Genomic DNA, 18,771 nt, shown 5'->3' with positions numbered 1-18,771 from the left:
CAGCTAGTCTCCAATCCCCAGCTAGTCTCCAGTCACCAGCTAGTCTCCAGTCCCCAGCTAGTCTCCACTCACCAGCTAGTCTCCACTCACCAGCTAGTCTCCAATCCCCAGCTAGTCTCCACTCACCAGCTAGTCTCCAGTCACCGGCTAGTCTCCAATCCCCAGCTAGTCTCCAGTCACCAGCTAGTCTCCAGTCACCAGCTAGTCTCCAGTCACCAGCTAGTCTCCACTCACCGGCTAGTCTCCAGTCACCAGCTAGTCTCCAGTCACCAGCAAGTCTCCAGTCACCAGCTAGCCTCCACTCACCAGCTAGCCTCCACTCAACAGCTAGTCTTCACTCACCAGCTAGTCTCCACTCACCAGCTAGTCTCCACTCACCAGCTATTCTCCAGTCACCGGCTAGTCTCCAGTCACCAGCTAGTCTCCAGTCACCATCTAGTCTCCAGTCACCAGCTAGTCTCCAGTCACCAGCTAGTCTCCACTCACCAGCTAGTCTCCAGTCACCAGCTAGTCTCCAATCCCCAGCTAGTCTCCATTCACCAGCTAGTCTCCCGTCACCAGCTAGTCTCCAGTCACTAGCTAGTCTTCACTCACCAGCTAGTCTCCAGTCACCATCTAGTCTCCAGTCACCAGCTAGTCTCCAGTCACCGGCTAGTCTCCAGTCACCAGCTATTCTCCACTCACCAGCTAGTCTCCACTCACCAGCTAATCTCCACTCACCGGCTAGTCTCCTGTCACCAGCTAGTCTCCACTCACCAGCTAGTCTCCTCTCACCAGCTAGTCTCCACTCACCAGCTAGTCTCCACTCACCAGCTAGTCTCCAGTCACCAACTAGTCTCCAGTCACCAGATAGTCTCCACTCACCAGCTAGTCTCCACTCACCAGCTAGTCTCCACTCACCGGCTAGTCTCCAGTCACCAGCTAGTCTCCAGTCACCAGCTGGTCTCACATCACCAGCTAGTCTCCAGTCACCAGCTAGTCTCCAGTCACCAGCTAGTCTCCAGTCACCAGGTAGTCTCCAGTCACCAGCTAGTCTCCACTTATCAGCTAGTCTCCAGTCACCGGCTAGCCTCCAGTCACCGGCTAGCCTCCAGTCACCGGCTAGTCTCCAGTCACCAGCTAGTCTCCAGTCACCGGCTAGTCTCCAGTCACCGGCTAGCCTCCACTCACCAGCTAGTCACCACTCACCAGCAGGTCTCCAGTCACCAGCTAGTCTCCAGTCACCGGCTATTCTCCACTCACCGGCTAGTCTCCACTCACCAGCAGGTCTCCAGTCACCAGCAGGTCTCCAGTCATCAGCTAGTCTCCAGTCACCAGCAGGTCTCCAGTCACCAGCAAGTCTCCAGTCACCAGCTAGTCTCCACTCACCAGCTAGTCTCCACTCACCAGCTAGTCTCCAGTCACCAGCTAGTCTCCAGTCACCAGCTAGTCTCCACTCACCAGCTAGTCTCCAGTCACCGGCTAGCCTCCAGTCACTGGCTAGTCTCCAGTCACCAGCTAGTCACCACTCACCAGCAGGTCTTCAGTCACCAGCTAGTCTCCAGTCACCAGCTAGTCTCCACTCACCAGCTAGTCTCCAGTCCCCAGCTAGTCTCCAGTCACCAGCTAGTCTCCAGTCACCAGCTAGTCTCCACTCACCAGCTAGTCTCCAGTCACCAGCTAGTCTCCACTCACCAGCTAGTCTCCACTCAACAGCTAGTCTTCACTCACCAGCTAGTCTCCACTCACCAGCTAGTCTCCACTCACCAGCTAGTCTCCAATCCCCAGCTAGTCTCCACTCACCAGCTAGTCTCCAGTCACCGGCTAGTCTCCAATCCCCAGCTAGTCTCCAGTCACCAGCAAGTCTCCAGTCACCAGCTAGCCTCCACTCACCAGCTAGCCTCCACTCAACAGCTAGCCTCCACTCAACAGCTATTCTCCAGTCACCAGCTAGTCTCCAGTCACCAGCTAGTCTCCCGTCACCGGCTAGTCTCCACTCAACAGCTAGTCACCAGTCACCAGCTAGTCTCCAGTCACCAGCTAGTCTCCAGTCACCGGCTAGTCACCAGTCACCAGCTAGTCTCCAGTCACCAGCTAGCCTCCACTCAACAGCTAGCCTCCACTCACCAGCTAGTCTCCAGTCACCAGCAAGTCTCCAGTCACCAGCTAGCCTCCAGTCACCAGCTAGTCTCCAGTCACCAGCAAGTCTCCAGTCACCAGCTAGCCTCCACTCACCAGCTAGTCTCCAGTCACCAGCTAGTCACCACTCACCAGCAGGTCTTCAGTCACCAGCTAGTCTCCAGTCACCAGCTAGTCTCCAGTCACCAGCTAGTCTCCCGTCACCGGCTAGTCTCCACTCAACAGCTAGTCACCAGTCACCAGCTAGTCTCCAGTCACCAGCTAGTCTCCAGTCACCAGCACTGAAACAACTCAGAGTCAAAGTTTGATCCTGTAGAGGTAAAAACTGCTTAAACAAGTTGAGATACAGTGTCACTAGTCACCTATACACACTGGACCTCTGATTTATGGTAATTCAATTGAAGGGGTGGGATCACTTTGTGGTCCCTGTGACCATGTATATTGTATGGGGACATACACTTACCAAAATCGCTTGCACAGTATTGAACCCTCATGGTCTCAGATTTCTGTTCGATTTCACACTGAGTGCAGATCTTGGTTCCTGAAATGAAAGGCAAATGAAGCAAAAGTTAAATGGCAGCACAACCTTCCTAATTCTGTATTGTATCTAATTGTGGAAGGAACATATAGAACTGTCCACATCCCGAACCCCATAGGTGTAACTGTAGGGGGCGCTGTGATAGCAGTTATCACAGGAGACTAAATGCTCCTCTGCTGTAAAAATTGCCACTTATTTTATAAATGGTTTGCAACAGATTGAGAACTTGGCCACAAATTTTTCACTCGGGGCCCAAATAGTTCCTCGGGCTATGGCGATGGCCTGCAGGAGCCTGTAAGTAGCATTGCTGCTGTTTTTAGTTTTTGGTATAAGAGGGTAATTTGAACTACCGGTAATTATGATTTCCTATTTTAAGGATAGGTCACAAATATTATATTGTTGGGGGTTTGACCCCCTGTACCCCCAGTACCCGCAGCCACTCTGTTGGGGTCAAGCCAAGTCACTGGGGCACATTTACTTACCCGGTCCAGTAGCGATCCAGTGGCGCGTTCTCCAACGAGGATTCAGGTCTGCTGGGATTCACTACGGTCCGTGCGCCCGATGTCCACCAGGTGTTGCTGCTGCGCTGAAGTCCGTCGGAGTTCACCTTCTTTTTTGTGCATGTGAGTGCTTTATCTTGCAACGCAATTCGTTTTTTAAATTCCGTGGTTTTTACGAATCCATCAGATTTTCTGGTGGCCACGCCCCCGATTTCTGTCGCGTGAAAGCCGGCCCGATGCACCACAATCTGATCGCGTGCACCCAAATCCCGGGGCAATTCAGCACAAAATGGAAATCGTCGGGAAAGTGCGACGTTCAGACCCTTAGTAAATGAGCCCCACTGTGTTTATTGAGAGTTTTTCCAATTTTGTAAGAGAACAAGACCCCAACATAAGGTCATCAATACAAACATAGCTTTTATATAAATTTAAGAATTTGCAGTAACCTGATCTGACCACTATACAGGAAATGGTGCTATTCACTTCCTGTTTGAATCTCTGTTAAAAAACTGTTGATCTATGGGGGTGCTGGTTGCTGGACCACCACAATAAGATATCAAGTACCTATAATTTGGATAGATTGTTGATATTTTTATCCGAAAAACCCTTTAAATAATGATTTGCTTATCATTCGCTGTATGAGAATGTCCAGCTTTCTGCAGTCGGTTCTGTTCTATGTGGATTTGTTGGCCGGATGCTTAATATATTAGTGGTCATTTACAGCGAATGCGTGGCACAGACTGTGGCGCACGCTCCCAGCATGGATATTGTGTAGCAATTTACTTAATGTGTTCACAGAGAAGAAGAACCGCGCCAAATAAAAGGTCACTCAGCTCGCCCGCGATGGATGGACACAAATTCAGAGTAAATTCAACCGAAAATAGTTCTAACGTCTCTCTGCATCTTATTGCTGGCTTAAAGGCTAAGTGGTCATTGTTTCACGACCATGGTCAGGAAAAGCTTTATGTTTCTATTTTTTAAATAAAGTTAGGAATGGGTCTAAAAAGATATGGCAGCGCGGAAAAATTGGATAAGTATGTGTTTTTTTTAACCTGGCCCACAAGTATACAGTATACTGTAAATACACACTTACCGTATATATACACCCGCATACAGTGCCATATACGAGTTTACAGTATATATACACACAGTATATACACACTCATACAGTGCCATGTACAAGTATACAGTATATATACACACTTACAGTATTTACACACTCATACAGTGCCATGTACAAGTATACAGTATATATACACACTTACCGTATATACAGGCAGTCCCCGGGTTACATACAAGATAGGGTCTGGAGGTTTGTTCTTAAGTTGAATTTGTATGTAAGTCGAAACTGTATATTTTATAATGGAAGTTCTAGACAATTTTTTTTCTTTTGCCCCAGTGACAATTGGAGTTTCAAAATTTTTGGTGTAATTGGACCAAGGATTATCAATAAAGCTTCATTACAGACATCTTACAGCTGATCAGTGCAGCCTGGGACTATAGTAAAGCATCCAGAGACTTCCCCAGAGGTCACAGTGGGCAGAGGGGTCCGTCTGTAACTATGGGTTGTCTGTAAGTCGGGTGTCCTTAAGTAGGGGACCGCCTGTATACACCCGCATACAGTGCCATATACGAGTTTACAGTATATATACACTTACAGTATATACACACTCATACAGTGCCATGTACAAGTATACAGTATATATACACACTTACCGTATATATACACCCGCATACAGTGCCATATACGAGTTTACAGTATATATACACACAGTATATACACACAGTATATACACACTCATACAGTGCCATATACAAGTATACAGTATATATACACACTTACCGTATATATACACCCGCATACAGTGCCATATACAAGTTTACAGTATATATACACACAGTATATACACACAGTATATACACACTCATACAGTGCCATGTACAAGTATACAGTATATATACACACTTACAGTATATACACACTCATACAGTGCCATGTACAAGTATACAGTATATATACACACTTACAGTATTTACACACTCATACAGTGCCATGTACAAGTATACAGTATATATATACACTTACAGTATATACACACTCATACAGTGCCATGTACAAGTATACAGTATATATACACTTACAGTATATACACACTCATACAGTGCCATGTACAAGTATACAGTATATATATACACTTACAGTATATACACACTCATACAGTGCCATATACAAGTATACAGTGTACATACACACAGTATATACACACTCATACAGTGCCATGTACAAGTATAGAGTATATATACACACTTACCGTATATATACACCCGCATACAGTGCCATATACAAGTTTACAGTATATATACACACAGTATATACACACAGTATATACACACTCATACAGTGCCATGTACAAGTATACAGTATATATATACACTTACAGTATTTACACACTCATACAGTGCCATGTACAAGTATACAGTATATATACACACTTACAGCATATACACACTCATACAGTGCCATGTACAAGTATACAGTATATATACACACTTACAGTATATACACACTCATGCAGTGCCATGTACAAGTATACAGTATATATACACACTTACAGTATATACACACTCATACAGTGCCATGTACAAGTATACAGTATATATATACACTTACAGTATATACACACTCATACAGTGCCATGTACAAGTATACAGTATATATACACACTTACAGTATATACACACTCATACAGTGCCATGTACAAGTATACAGTATATATATACACTTACAGTATATACACACTCATGCAGTGCCATGTACAAGTATACAGTATATAAACACACTTACAGTATATACACACTCATACAGTGCCATGTACAAGTATACAGTATATATACACACTTACCGTATATATACACCCGCATACAGTGCCGTATACGAGTTTACAGTATATATACACACAGTATATACACACTCATATAGTGCCATGTACAAGTATACAGTATATATACACACTTACCGTATATATACACCCGCATACAGTGCCATATACAAGTACACAGTATATATACACACTTACAGTATATACACACTCATATAGTGCCATGTACAAGTATACAGTATATATACACACAGTATATACACACTCATACAGTGCCATATACAAGTATACAGTATGTATACACACTTACAGTATATACACACTCATACAGTGCCATGAACAAGTATACAGTATGTATACACACTTACAGTATATACACACTCATACAGTGCCATATACAAGTATACAGTATGTATACACACTTACAGTATATACACACTCATACAGTGCCATGAACAAGTATACAGTATATATACACACTTACCGTATATACACACTCATACAGTGCCATGAACAAGTATACAGTATATATACACACTTACCGTATATATACACCCGCATACAGTGCCATATACAAGTATACAGTGTACATACACACAGTATATACACACTCATACAGTGCCATGAACAAGTATACAGTATATATACACACTTACCGTATATATACACCCGCATACAGTGCCATATACGAGTTTACAGTATATATACACACAGTATATACACACTCATGCAGTGCCATATACAAGTATAAAGTATACATACACACAGTATATACACACTCATACAGTGCCATGAACAAGTATACAGTATATATACACACTTACCGTATATATACACCCGCATACAGTGCTATATACAAGTATATAGTATAAATACACACTGTGCCTTATAAAAACTTACAGCACATATACATCACATATATATTATATACATATTATCCTGTACAATGCGCAGCCCAATACGTATATAATGCTGCACATCCTCCACTTTTTAGTGTGTCAGGTCGGATGGCGGGGGCCCCTGACACTGCGGGCCCCATAGCAGCTGCTGTGACTGCTACCGCTGTAGTTATGTCCCTGGGTTCATCAGCTTCATGTTACACCGCTATGTACAGGGGGACACTACCCAGAAGTAGCCACTAAGTGCCATCATCTATAGCGCCTCTAGTGGCAAGACCCAGTGTCTAATCAGAACACATCTCCAATCACTTCCATCTACCTGAGACATAACTGCATGAGGACTGTAGTGACTGTAGCTATATATATATACTCCTGCATGATTCTCTGATGTCAGCCACGGCGGAGGACCAGCTTCTATTTCGGTCGGAGGATCCTTGTTGTTTTTCTAGAATTCTATTTTTACCATAAAAAACACATCATAAACATCGTCCCGACATTCACATCTTCATTATAACAATTCCTAGGACTTTGAAATGCAGATGCGGCCGCTCTATCACAGTATTTACATATTCCCGCATATATTATTATCCTGAGAATTGTGTGTTGTGCCCTCATTTCTGTCTCTCGCTCTATAAACTGTACGGGCAGATATCACCGAAATCACCGGGCGGCGGCTGCTCTCACATTGGACATTAAAGAAGTTTACCACCATCCATTCTTTTTTACCTCCACTATGGAAGGAAATGTTATTCCCCTTAGGCTAGGCTCACATATTGGGGCTCATTTACTAAGGGTCCGTGGACCGCATTGTCATCGGGTTTCCCGACTATTTCCATGTTGCGCCGCATTTAACAGGGCTTTTTGACGCACGCGAACAAATCGGGGGCGTTGCCGTCGGACAACCCAATAGATTCGGACAACGCGCGGGATTTAATTCAAATTGTGTTGCAAGACAATGCAGTTACATGCACCAGGAAGAAGAAGGTGAACTCCGGGGACCGAAGCAACACATGCAGGATATCGGACGCACGATGTTGGTGAATGACGCCGGACTTCATCTTCGTCAGACCGTCCGGATCGGGGATCGTGACAGGACCGGGTAAGTAAATGTGCCCCTATGTTGTAAAGATACATCAGACAGACTCCCAATGTGTCCTTAGGATGCATCCCGCTGTATATACACACAGTGAGATACGTTGTCTTGCTCCTCCCCCCGAAAGTGACAGGAGAAGAGAACATTGGAGGCAGCAGTGATGTTCGGCATGTTCCCCCAGTGATGTAACGGTTCTTTCATGAACAATGGGGACCTCCCTCGGCAGACGTTCAGCAGAGGCTGGGGATGGATGCAATACATTGCATCCGCCTCCCTTTGCTTCCAATGGCCTCAGCTGAGCATATGCAAAATACATGATGTGAATGAAGCTTTATTCTACCCCTTTGTTTTTGGCTAAGCAGAGGAATTCTGGGTAGATGGTTTCTACACTAAAGTCAGCATGTAGGAAGTGAAGAAAGAACCATAAGTAAGACCCTTCTTACAATAGCCAGTGTATGGGTATACAAATTAGAAAAATCGCTGGAGTACTTCTATTATTTTTATTATCAGGGGGTTTAGGGGTTAAGCAAAAGTTTTTTTTTTACTTCTGAATGATCTAAAACGAGAAGAAGCCCCGAAGGACCTTAGTCCAGGGAGAGGCCAATGCTGCAGGGACTGGTGAACACCCTTAAAGGGCGATTCCATCCTCATACACTAATCTGATTATATCTTAAGAGTTTATCTGCTGGAATCTGCTCTGGTTCCGGTCCAGACAGTCTCATTGGGTCACCGTTGCTCCCGCTGCGGATTAAGAACTCAATGACAAGTCCTTCCCCTGATATATTGTATCCGTGATTGGATCAGTACATTGTTGTGGATATTGTAGTATCTACTATCTGCCCCCAGGGTCTCATAACTGACATGACTCTGCTGCACATCACCTTTAAGTAACACTGACAAGTCAGGAGACACGTGCTGGAAGGTGCAGGAGATTATGGGATTACGAGCCGGGGCCTGCCAGGTTCTACCTCTATAATGGTGTCCCTGTTGTGTGGCCCAGAGCTGAGGAGCCCAGAAAAGCAAGAGATTTGTCTTATTTATTAGAATTTATTAAATTATTTTTGTATTGTACGTGGGAGGGGAGTAATCTGGGTCTATTGTCATGTAGATGAGGCTCTGGTCAATCAGAAGAAGACGGGGCTCTGGTCAATCAGAAGAAGACGGGGCTCTGGTCAATCAGAAGAAGACGGGGCTCTGGTCAATCAGAAGAAGACGGGGCTCTGGTCAATCAGAAGAAGACGGGGCTCTGGTCAATCAGAAGAAGACGGGGCTCTGGTCAATCAGAAGAAGACGGGGCTCTGGTCAATCAGAAGAAGACAGGGCTCTGGTCAATCAGAAGAAGACGGGGCTCTGGTCAATCAGAAGAAGACGGGACTCTGGTCAATCAGAAGAAGACGGGGCTCTGGTCAATCAGAAGAAGACGGGGCTCTGGTCAATCAGAAGAAGACGGGGCTCTGGTCAATAAGAAGAAGACGGGGCTCTGGTCAATCAGAAGAAGACGGGACTCTGGTCAATCAGAAGAAGACGGGGCTCTGGTCAATCAGAAGAAGACGGGGCTCTGGTCAATCAGAAGAAGACGGAGCTCTGGTCAATCAGAAGAAGACGGGGCTCTGGTCAATAAGAAGAAGACGGGGCTCTGGTCAATCAGAAGAAGACGGGGCTCTGGTCAATCAGAAGAAGACGGGGCTCTGGTCAATCAGAAGAAGACGGGGCTCTGGTCAATCAGAAGAAGACGGGGCTCTGGTCAATCAGAAGAAGACGGGGCTCTGGTCAATCAGAAGAAGACGGGGCTCTGGTCAATCAGAAGAAGACGGGGCTCTGGTCAATCAGAAGAAGACGGGGCTCTGGTCAATCAGAAGAAGACGGGGCTCTGGTCAATCAGAAGATGGCGTCTTCCACCAGTCAAGAACGAAAGCTTCTGCCTGGCGTCTCCCCTTACGCCCGAGCTCTTGATGATCTCCTCTCATCCTCTCTGCCTTTGTGTGGGTCATGGGGGCAGTTCCTCTCTCTGTACACGGCACTTTTTGGTTGTCCTAGTCCAGTTCTCCTACCTGGAGCCTTTGGACCTTCACGTAGCATATGCAGATGTCTACTGTTCTTGTAGACGCACCAAGACCCCTTGTCTTGTTTGGATTGGACCACAAATCCTGATATTGTTGTCCTTTTCCAGTTTCAGGAAAATCCGAGTGCAATAAGCTCAATGTTCCCCACGTAACACATTACAAATTCTCTCAGTTCTTTCCAGAGACGTAGGACACCAAAGATCTTCTCAGTCATATTTCATTCATGGCTTCAGTATCTGAATATGTAAAGCTCATAATCTCCGTGAGCTGATAAGAGGGAACATAGCTGTAAAATGGATCCTGACAAGGAATTATGGAATGTGGTGTCTGCCGAGTGATGAAAGTTCAGCAAAGTTATCAGCGTGTCAGGTAGGCAGCTTCTCATCACCTCTTCCCGAGGAACATCAGGTCCCCCGCTGAGCTTCTGCGGTATATCCAATGCCGTTGTATGCAATAATTAAAAATAATTCACTTTTTGTATAACAAACAGCGCCACTCTTGCTCAGTGGTTGAGTCCAGTATTGCAGGTTTAGTGGTTGACCATTTTTCAGCCTAATATAACTCAAACCTTTGTTCTAGATAATCATTTTATTTTAATGTACTGTGAAAAAGTTACATAGTTTTGATGGGATCAAACTAAAATTCTGCACAACTTCTGCTTTGTCGGAATTAAATTTCAGTGTCTGTTCAGAGGATTTATTGATTTAAGAGTCTTATCAGGCATCTGATTAATATTTGGTATCTGGTTTTGAGTCTAAATCACTTAATGGGGCAGAATTACTTACCCGGTCCATTTGCGATCCAGCGGCGCGTTCTGTGCGGAGGATTTGGGTCCGGCCGAGATTCACTAAGGTAGTTCCTCCGACATCCACCAGGTGTCGCTGCTGCGCTGAAGTTCATTGGAATGCACTGAAGTTCACCAAGCCGGGCCGAGTGCAGGTAAGTGCGTGTCCAGCGACATTTTTTTTAAAAATGCAGTGGTCTCTCCGAATCCGTCGGGTTTTCATTCGGCCACCCCCCCCCATTTTCCGTTGCGTGCATGCCAGCGCCGATCCGCTCGCGTGCCACAAAAACCCAGGGCAATTCAGGGAAAAATGGGCACAAAACGGAAAAATTTGGGTAATGCGATGTAAAATGTGTCTTATTTGATCTAATTTAATTCTAATCTGGTCTGGAACTACAGTGGTGTTAAGGGGTTAATACCCAATATAGAGTATATTATCATTGCAGTGTATAGGGCTGGCATTGTTTTATAGCATTGCTTCTTAGTGAAACTGTTTAGGGGTCTTCATTTATTATTTTAGGCCCTGGGATCTGTATACTGTGTGCACTAACTATGGCCGGATATATAATTCTATAGCAATAACAGGAGCCCGGTTCCTCTTGGATCCCCCATCATTACTGGCAGGGGAAGCAGAAATGCCCGTAGCTGGATGAGAAAAGTGACTCATCTGGAATCTGAACTAGAAAGTTGTAGCCATACCAGGAAACCCTGGATACAAGTCTGTGTAATGTCTGGGCACTTATCTACAAAACTGACGAGTTGTGAAAGTCATTTACAGTAAGGACTTTCCCGAGACCGTTCAATCACCCGAAAACAGGTTCTTATGACTCCGTCCCACAAAGACTATTTCTATTCCCAGAGAAAAAATTACATAGATTAGTCCCAGAGAGGACAATAACACAAGGGGTGTAGAGGAGGTTTCTGGAGAGGCGCCAGCCCCAATATTTGGGTACAAGTGTCACCAATGATGATCCACTTTGGTCAGTATTTCATTTTAGGAGTTTGGTCTGGTGTCTAAATGCATTTAAACTTGTGGGATCCTGATAAATTGTGGTGTCTGAGTCATATTGGGGCTCATTTACTTACCCGCTCCAGTCGTGATCCCGCGGCGCGTTGTCCGACGAGGATTCGGGTTCTGCCGGGATTCACTAAGGTCGTGCGCCCGATATCCACCAGGTGTCGCTGTTGTGCTGAGGTCCGCCGGAGTTCACCATCTTCTTCCCGGTGCATGTACGTGCTGATCTTGCGACACTTTTTGTTTTTTAAATTCCACGGTTTTTCCGAATCCGCCGGGTTGTCCGGCAGCCCCCAATTTCTGTCGCGTGAAAGCCAGCATCGATGCGCCAAAATCCGATCGCGTGCGCCAAGATCCCGCAAATCGGAAATATTCAGGAAAACTCGACGGATTCACGGCCGCAGGACCCTTAGTAAATGTGCCCCATAATGTCTCTAAAGTTTACTAAAATGCAGTGTCTGATCCCTTACTCATCTAAAGGGCTTTCTGTTCCAGTGCTCCAGGATATAGGGTGTTAGTTTCTGGTCTCTGTCGGACCTTAAGTGATGATGACAGATCCATTATCATGTGACCAATCAGCCAATCTCTGCCCACTGTGGTCACGTGACTGGTGGACATGTTGTCCGCTTCTAGTCTGAGACTGGAGGCCTCAAGGACTACATCCTACAGGAGGTCCTTAAAGCACATAACTAGGCATTTTATCTTCACCAATTCACCATTTTTCAAATTGTTTGCCATGCCCCTTTAATTCCCAAGATGACAACCCCTTTAACATCTTAATGCGTAACCAAGTCAAAAGAGTAAAGGAACCCTTAATACTTCCAGATCCATCTTTGAATGTGGCTGGAGAAGAAAAGAAGCCAATAGAATAAGGATAAAAGTGGAGATTTCCTTTAAGAAACACAAACAATTGGTGGCTATTGTGTTGTATCTGCCAACAAAAAAAACTATTATTAACGGCTCGTAATAAGTAATTAGACGTGAACGCTTCACTTAAGGCTAATGACTAGAAGACACAGTGAGGAGATAAGTAGATGGTGGCTGAGGCCCCCCGCGTTTGTCCATCCAGGTTTCCGTCCTGTATTGTTTGTGTCGTGAAGGAGTCATTGTTTATATTCGTAGACAGTTCTTGGAGGGATTCTTCTATTATTCTATCACTAATTAACTTCCTATGAGTCACCAAAACGCGTCGGAAGCCATTCAGAGCCGGGTTCATTCTACATATGATGATGTCGCTAACGACAATGAGCCCAAGGAGAGTAACTAACCGCTGATGGGAATTGATCTTCCCTTTAATTTGTGTGATTTTGGCTTCCTGGAGCTTCACAAATGTTTAATGAAAGTCTAATTATCTTAATTATTGAAGGATGGGGAAGTAAGGTGACTCATGATGGAGCCAGGGATTACTGGGCTGGAAGGCGATGTTCACACTGTGATGGATTGTAACCCAGTCACATACTTGGGTGTATATGTGGACATCTGGGGGGGGGTGGTAGCTCGGTGGTTTCTCCATCTGTGATGGACAGTTACGTTCTTATGGAAGTGGATCAGAAAATCCAGAAAATGTCAAGATCATTTATTACAAGATCAATACCTTCAAGTCCCCTACAATTGCCCCAATAATATCAGCCCTGAGCCAAGCGCCGTGTCAGCACCATGTGAAGAGGACACATTGGACCATCACTTCCTCCATTCAAAGTTGACTGCACTGAGGAGAAGTCCTCTTCTACAGAACTCATACATGATCACTTATCTCATGTGAAACCCTAATCAAAGGAGTTGGCTGATTGGGTTCATTTGCCAGATGTTACCAGATGGACATAGAAGGTCTGGACCATCTCTCACCAATGATGAGGGTCCTACATTAGATTCTCGTTTTGATTTAGGTTTGGACAATTTATCCAAATTCTGTTTTTATCCCTGACTCCCAAAGAGATCCAAAGACTTTCTATGACTGGTATAGAACCCATTGTCCATAATATGGGTGTAGAGTGTTGCCCGTTCGCCACCACCGCGGTCCTTTAGGACATGGACTTCTTTGTTAATATTTACAGAACACCTCTAGAAAAAGTGTCCCCCCACCAAAATTTCCAAAGTCACGAATACATGAGGCATCTAACATTGTTTCTCGTAGTTCTGATCCTAGTTTGTGTTTTGACCTCAGTTTGTGTCTTGGATTTTCCCTGATCACCACCTGCCCTGACCCTGGACCAGCTAAGACACTCTTTTTGCTTGATCCTTAGTGCTTTGCACCGGTGTCCTCTGCCCAAGCCAACTGTCAGCACCATCAGGACACCCTATTGTCCTAGTCTTATCGAAATCCAGGTCCTTGTCAATGGGTTAATGAATGAAACCTGAAGTGGCCACATAGATTGGACTATCCCAAGGCCAAACCATTCAGGACACACAGTGGGTGCTCGCTACAATGTCACCGGAATATAAGGCGCACTAAAAATCCTTTGATTTTCTCAGAAATCAAAGGTGCGCCTTATATTCCGGTGCGCCTTATATATGAACCATACTTACAGACAACAGCTGCCTTGTACTGTGCACAGGTCTGCCACCTGCTGGTCATTCATCCTTATAATCCAGTGCGCCTTATAGTCCAGTGCACCTTACATATGAACCATACTTACAGACAACAGCTGCCTTGTACTGTGCACAGGTCTGCCACCTGCTGGTCATTCATCCTTATAATCAGGTGCGCCTTGTAGTCCAGTGCGCCTTATATATGAACTGTACTTACAGACAACAGCTGCCTTGTACTGTGCACAGGTCTGCCACCTGCTGGTCATTCATCCTTATAATCAGGTGTGCCTTATATATGAACCATACTTACAGACAACAGCTGCCTTGTACTGTGCACAAATCTGCCACCTGCTGGTCATTCATCCTTATAATCAGGTGCGCCTTGTAGTCCAGTGCGCCTTATATATGAACTGTACTTACAGACAACAGCTGCCTTGTACTGTGCACAGGTCTGCCACCTGCTGGTCATTCATCCTTATAATCAGGTGCGCCTTATAGTCCAGTGCGCCTTATATATGAACTGTACTTACAGACAACAGCTGCCTTGTACTGTGCACAGGTCTGCCACCTGCTGGTCATTCATCCTTATAATCCGGTGCGCCTTATATATGAACCTAGAGGTTTTAGCAGGCATTTATTGATGGTGCGCCTTATACGCCGGTGCGCCTTATAGTCCGAAAAATACTGTAATCTATAATACTAGACTATAGACATCTTTTAATGTCCCACACAAGACTTCTGTCTCCATACAGCGACCTATAGGGGATGATGTCTTCTGCTGGGAACATAAGACGTTCCATGATATATTTGTTATTGTACTTTATCTGTGTATATCCTGCGCTTCCAGCTGAGGTCTCTCTGGATGTGAAAAATGCAAGAATCCGGCAGATTCGCAATAAAAGTGTAAATATCCGCGGCTTGTCAGATTCCTCCTGACCCCGGGGACCTGCGGCTGCATCCATTACATCTCCGCACAGCTCCCGGAGGTCGGATGTTTAGGAAGATGAATACGGATAAGGGGGCGTATCTGCTTCCGCAGGGAATCTCCGAAAATATTTATCTGTTACTAACACTGGGAAAGCTGGATTCTCCGAGTGGCTGAGGAAGTTCCTACGTGTTCTCCAATATAATGCGGACTCCCGAAATCTCCCCCCAGGGCTAAATATTTCTAAGGTGAACTCCCGATGTCCACGACCTGTCAGTCTAATCCGCGCTGACTGAGTCCCTGTCACATTCTGTAGAAAATATATCTATATCTATCTTACTCATATTTATCTATCTATCTATCTCCTATCTATCCATCTATCTATCTATCTGTCTATCTATCTATCTCCTATCTATCTATCTATCTATCTATCTCCTATCTATCTCCTATCTATCTCCTATCTATCTATCTATCTATCTATCTATCTATCTATCTATCTATCTATCTCCTATCTATCTATCTATCTATCTATCTATCTATCTATCTCCTATCTATCTCCTATCTATCTCCTATCTATCTATCTATCTATCTATCTATCTATATCCTATCTATCTATCTATCTATCTATCTATCTCCTATCTATCTATCTATCTATCTATCTATATCCTATCTATCTATCTATCTATCTATCTATCTATCTATCTATCTATCTATCTATCTCCTATCTATCTATCTATCTCCTATCTATCTATCTATCTATCTATCTATCTCATATCTATCTATCTATCTCCTATCTATCTCCTATCTATCTATCTATCTATCTATCTATCTATCTATCTATCTATCTATCTCCTATCTATCTCCTATCTATCTCATATCTATCTATCTATCTATCTATCTATCTATCTATATATCTCCTATCTATCTATCTCCTATCTATCTATCTCCTATCTATCTATCTATCTATCTATCTATCTATCTATCTATCTATCTATCTCCTATCTATCTCCTATCTATCTATCTATCTATCTATCTATCTATCTATCTATCTCCTATCTATCTCCTATCTATCTCCTATCTATCTATCTATCTATCTATCTATCTATCTATCTATCTATCTCCTATCTATCTATCTCCTATCTATCTATCTCCTATCTATCTATCTATCTATCTATCTATCTATCTATCTATCTCCTATCTATCTCCTATCTATCTCATATCTATCTATCTATCTATCTATCTCCTATCTATCTATCTATCTATCTATCTATCTCCTATCTATCTATCTATCTATCTATCTATCTATCTATCTATCTACCTATCTCCTATCTATCTATCTATCTCCTATCTATCTATCTATCTATCTATCTATCTATCTATCTATCTGTCTATCTCCTATCTATCTATCTATCTATCTATCTATCTATCTCCTATCTATCTATCTATCTATCTATCTATCTCATATATATCTATCTATCTCCTATCTATCTCCTATCTATCTATCTATCTATCTATCTATCTATCTATCTATCTATCTATCTATCTATCTCCTATCTATCTATCTATCTATCTATCTATCTATCTCCTATCTATCTATCTATCTCCTATCTATCTATCTATCTATCTCCTATCTATCTATCTATCTATCTATCTCCTATCTATCTATCTATCTATCTATCTATCTGTCTATCTCCTATCTATCTATCTATCTATCTATCTCCTATCTATCTATCTATCTATCTATCTATCTATCTATCTATCTCATATATATCTATCTATCTCCTATCTATCTCCTATCTATCTATCTATCTATCTATCTATCTATCTATCTATCTATCTCCTATCTATCTATCTATCTATCTATCTATCTATCTATCTCCTATCTATCTATCTATCTATCTATCTCCTATCTATCTATCTATCTATCTCCTATCTATCTATCTATCTATCTATCTTGTGACATTGCCTTGTGTATAGTGTATGTGCACAGTAGGGAGCAGCCTCGGGGGGGGGGGGGGGGGGGGGGGTCCGGACGATGAGTGGAGTAGTCAAATCAGTACATGACCCTAACTGTGCACTTTGACCCTCCTAACCCTATTTAGTATACAGGACATGTAGACAATTGTTGTGTTTTTTATACTCATTGGGGCAGATTTATTTTAGTCTCATGCAGGTTTTTTGGTGGTATTTTAATGACATTCTGGATGCACTTGGGTATTTGGGTAACTTTTTTTGCCCCTCTTTATACCAGTTTGCTGGAGTTCACTGCGTAGCAGTTTGGTGGTTTGTGCTTATCTTTTCTTTGCATTTTTCCTGCTTCCAGATGTTTGCGCCAATCTAACATTAATTTGCGCCTAAATGGGTGCAAATAATTGCGCAATAACACAAAAATCCTGACCATGTGCAGGAAAGGCATTTTGCGCCTAATAAGGCTAAAAAATCTGCATTTGACAAAAAGCAAAAGCACAAATGAGGTGCAAAAAATAGACTCACAAAAGGCGCAAAAAGAACTGAAAATATGAAAAATAACCCCCAGTGTGTACACTACAGCTCTATGCCAGGTGTATGGGACATGGATTTAACACACTGCCCCCTAGGTAATGTATCATACATCATATAGATGGACTACACTGCCCCCTAGGTAATATATCACATAAATGCACTACACCGCCCCCTAGGTAATATATCATATAGATGGACTACACTGCCCCCTAGGTAATATATCATATAAATGCACTACACTGCCCCCTAGGTAATATATCATATAAATGCACTACACTGCCCCCTAGGTAATATATCATATAGATGGACTACACTGCCCCCTAGGTAATATATCATATAGATGGACTACACTGCCCCCTAGGTAATATATCATATAAATGCACTACACCGCCCCCTAGGTAATATATCATATAGATGGACTACACTGCCCCCTAGGTAATATATCATATAGATGGACTACACTGCCCCCTAGGTAATATATCATATAGATGGACTACACTGCCCCCTAGGTAATATATCACATAGATGGACTACACTGCCCCCTAGGTAATATATCATATAGATGGACTACACTGCCCCCTAAGTAATATATCACATAGATGGACTACACTGCCCCCTAGGTAATATATCATGTACATGGACTACACTGCCCCCTAGGTAATATATCATATAGATGGACTACACTGCCCCCTAGGTAATATATCATGTACATGGACTACACTTCCCCCTAGGTAATATATCATATACATGGACTACACTTCCCCCTAGGTAATATATCATATACATGGACTACACTTCCCCCTAGTTAATATATCATGTACATGGACTACACTTCCCCCTAGGTAATATATCATATACATGGACTACACTGCCCCCTAGGTAATATATCACATAGATGGACTACACTTCCCCCTAGGTAATATATC

General features: G+C 43.5%; 2 protein-coding genes across 4 annotated transcripts in view; one reads left to right on the top strand and one right to left on the bottom strand.

Moving 5' to 3' along the window:
* The window catches only part of GOLGA7B (golgin A7 family member B), a 303,843-nt gene that overhangs the window by 113,108 nt on the left and 171,964 nt on the right, over positions 1-18,771 (top strand). The window lies entirely within an intron of this gene.
* The window catches only part of SFRP5 (secreted frizzled related protein 5), a 73,227-nt gene that overhangs the window by 36,581 nt on the left and 17,875 nt on the right, over positions 1-18,771 (bottom strand). Inside the window, exon 2 of the mRNA XM_072130937.1 lies at positions 2,582-2,659. Coding sequence (XP_071987038.1) covers positions 2,582-2,659 — 78 coding nt within the window. The remainder of the gene's footprint in view (positions 1-2,581; positions 2,660-18,771) is intronic.

This window comes from Engystomops pustulosus, chromosome 11 (assembly GCF_040894005.1).
Source record: "Engystomops pustulosus chromosome 11, aEngPut4.maternal, whole genome shotgun sequence".
NCBI classification, from domain to species: Eukaryota; Metazoa; Chordata; class Amphibia; order Anura; family Leptodactylidae; genus Engystomops; species Engystomops pustulosus.
The sequence above is the reverse complement of the archived record's forward strand: the minus strand, read 5'-3'. Positions and strand labels throughout refer to the sequence as shown.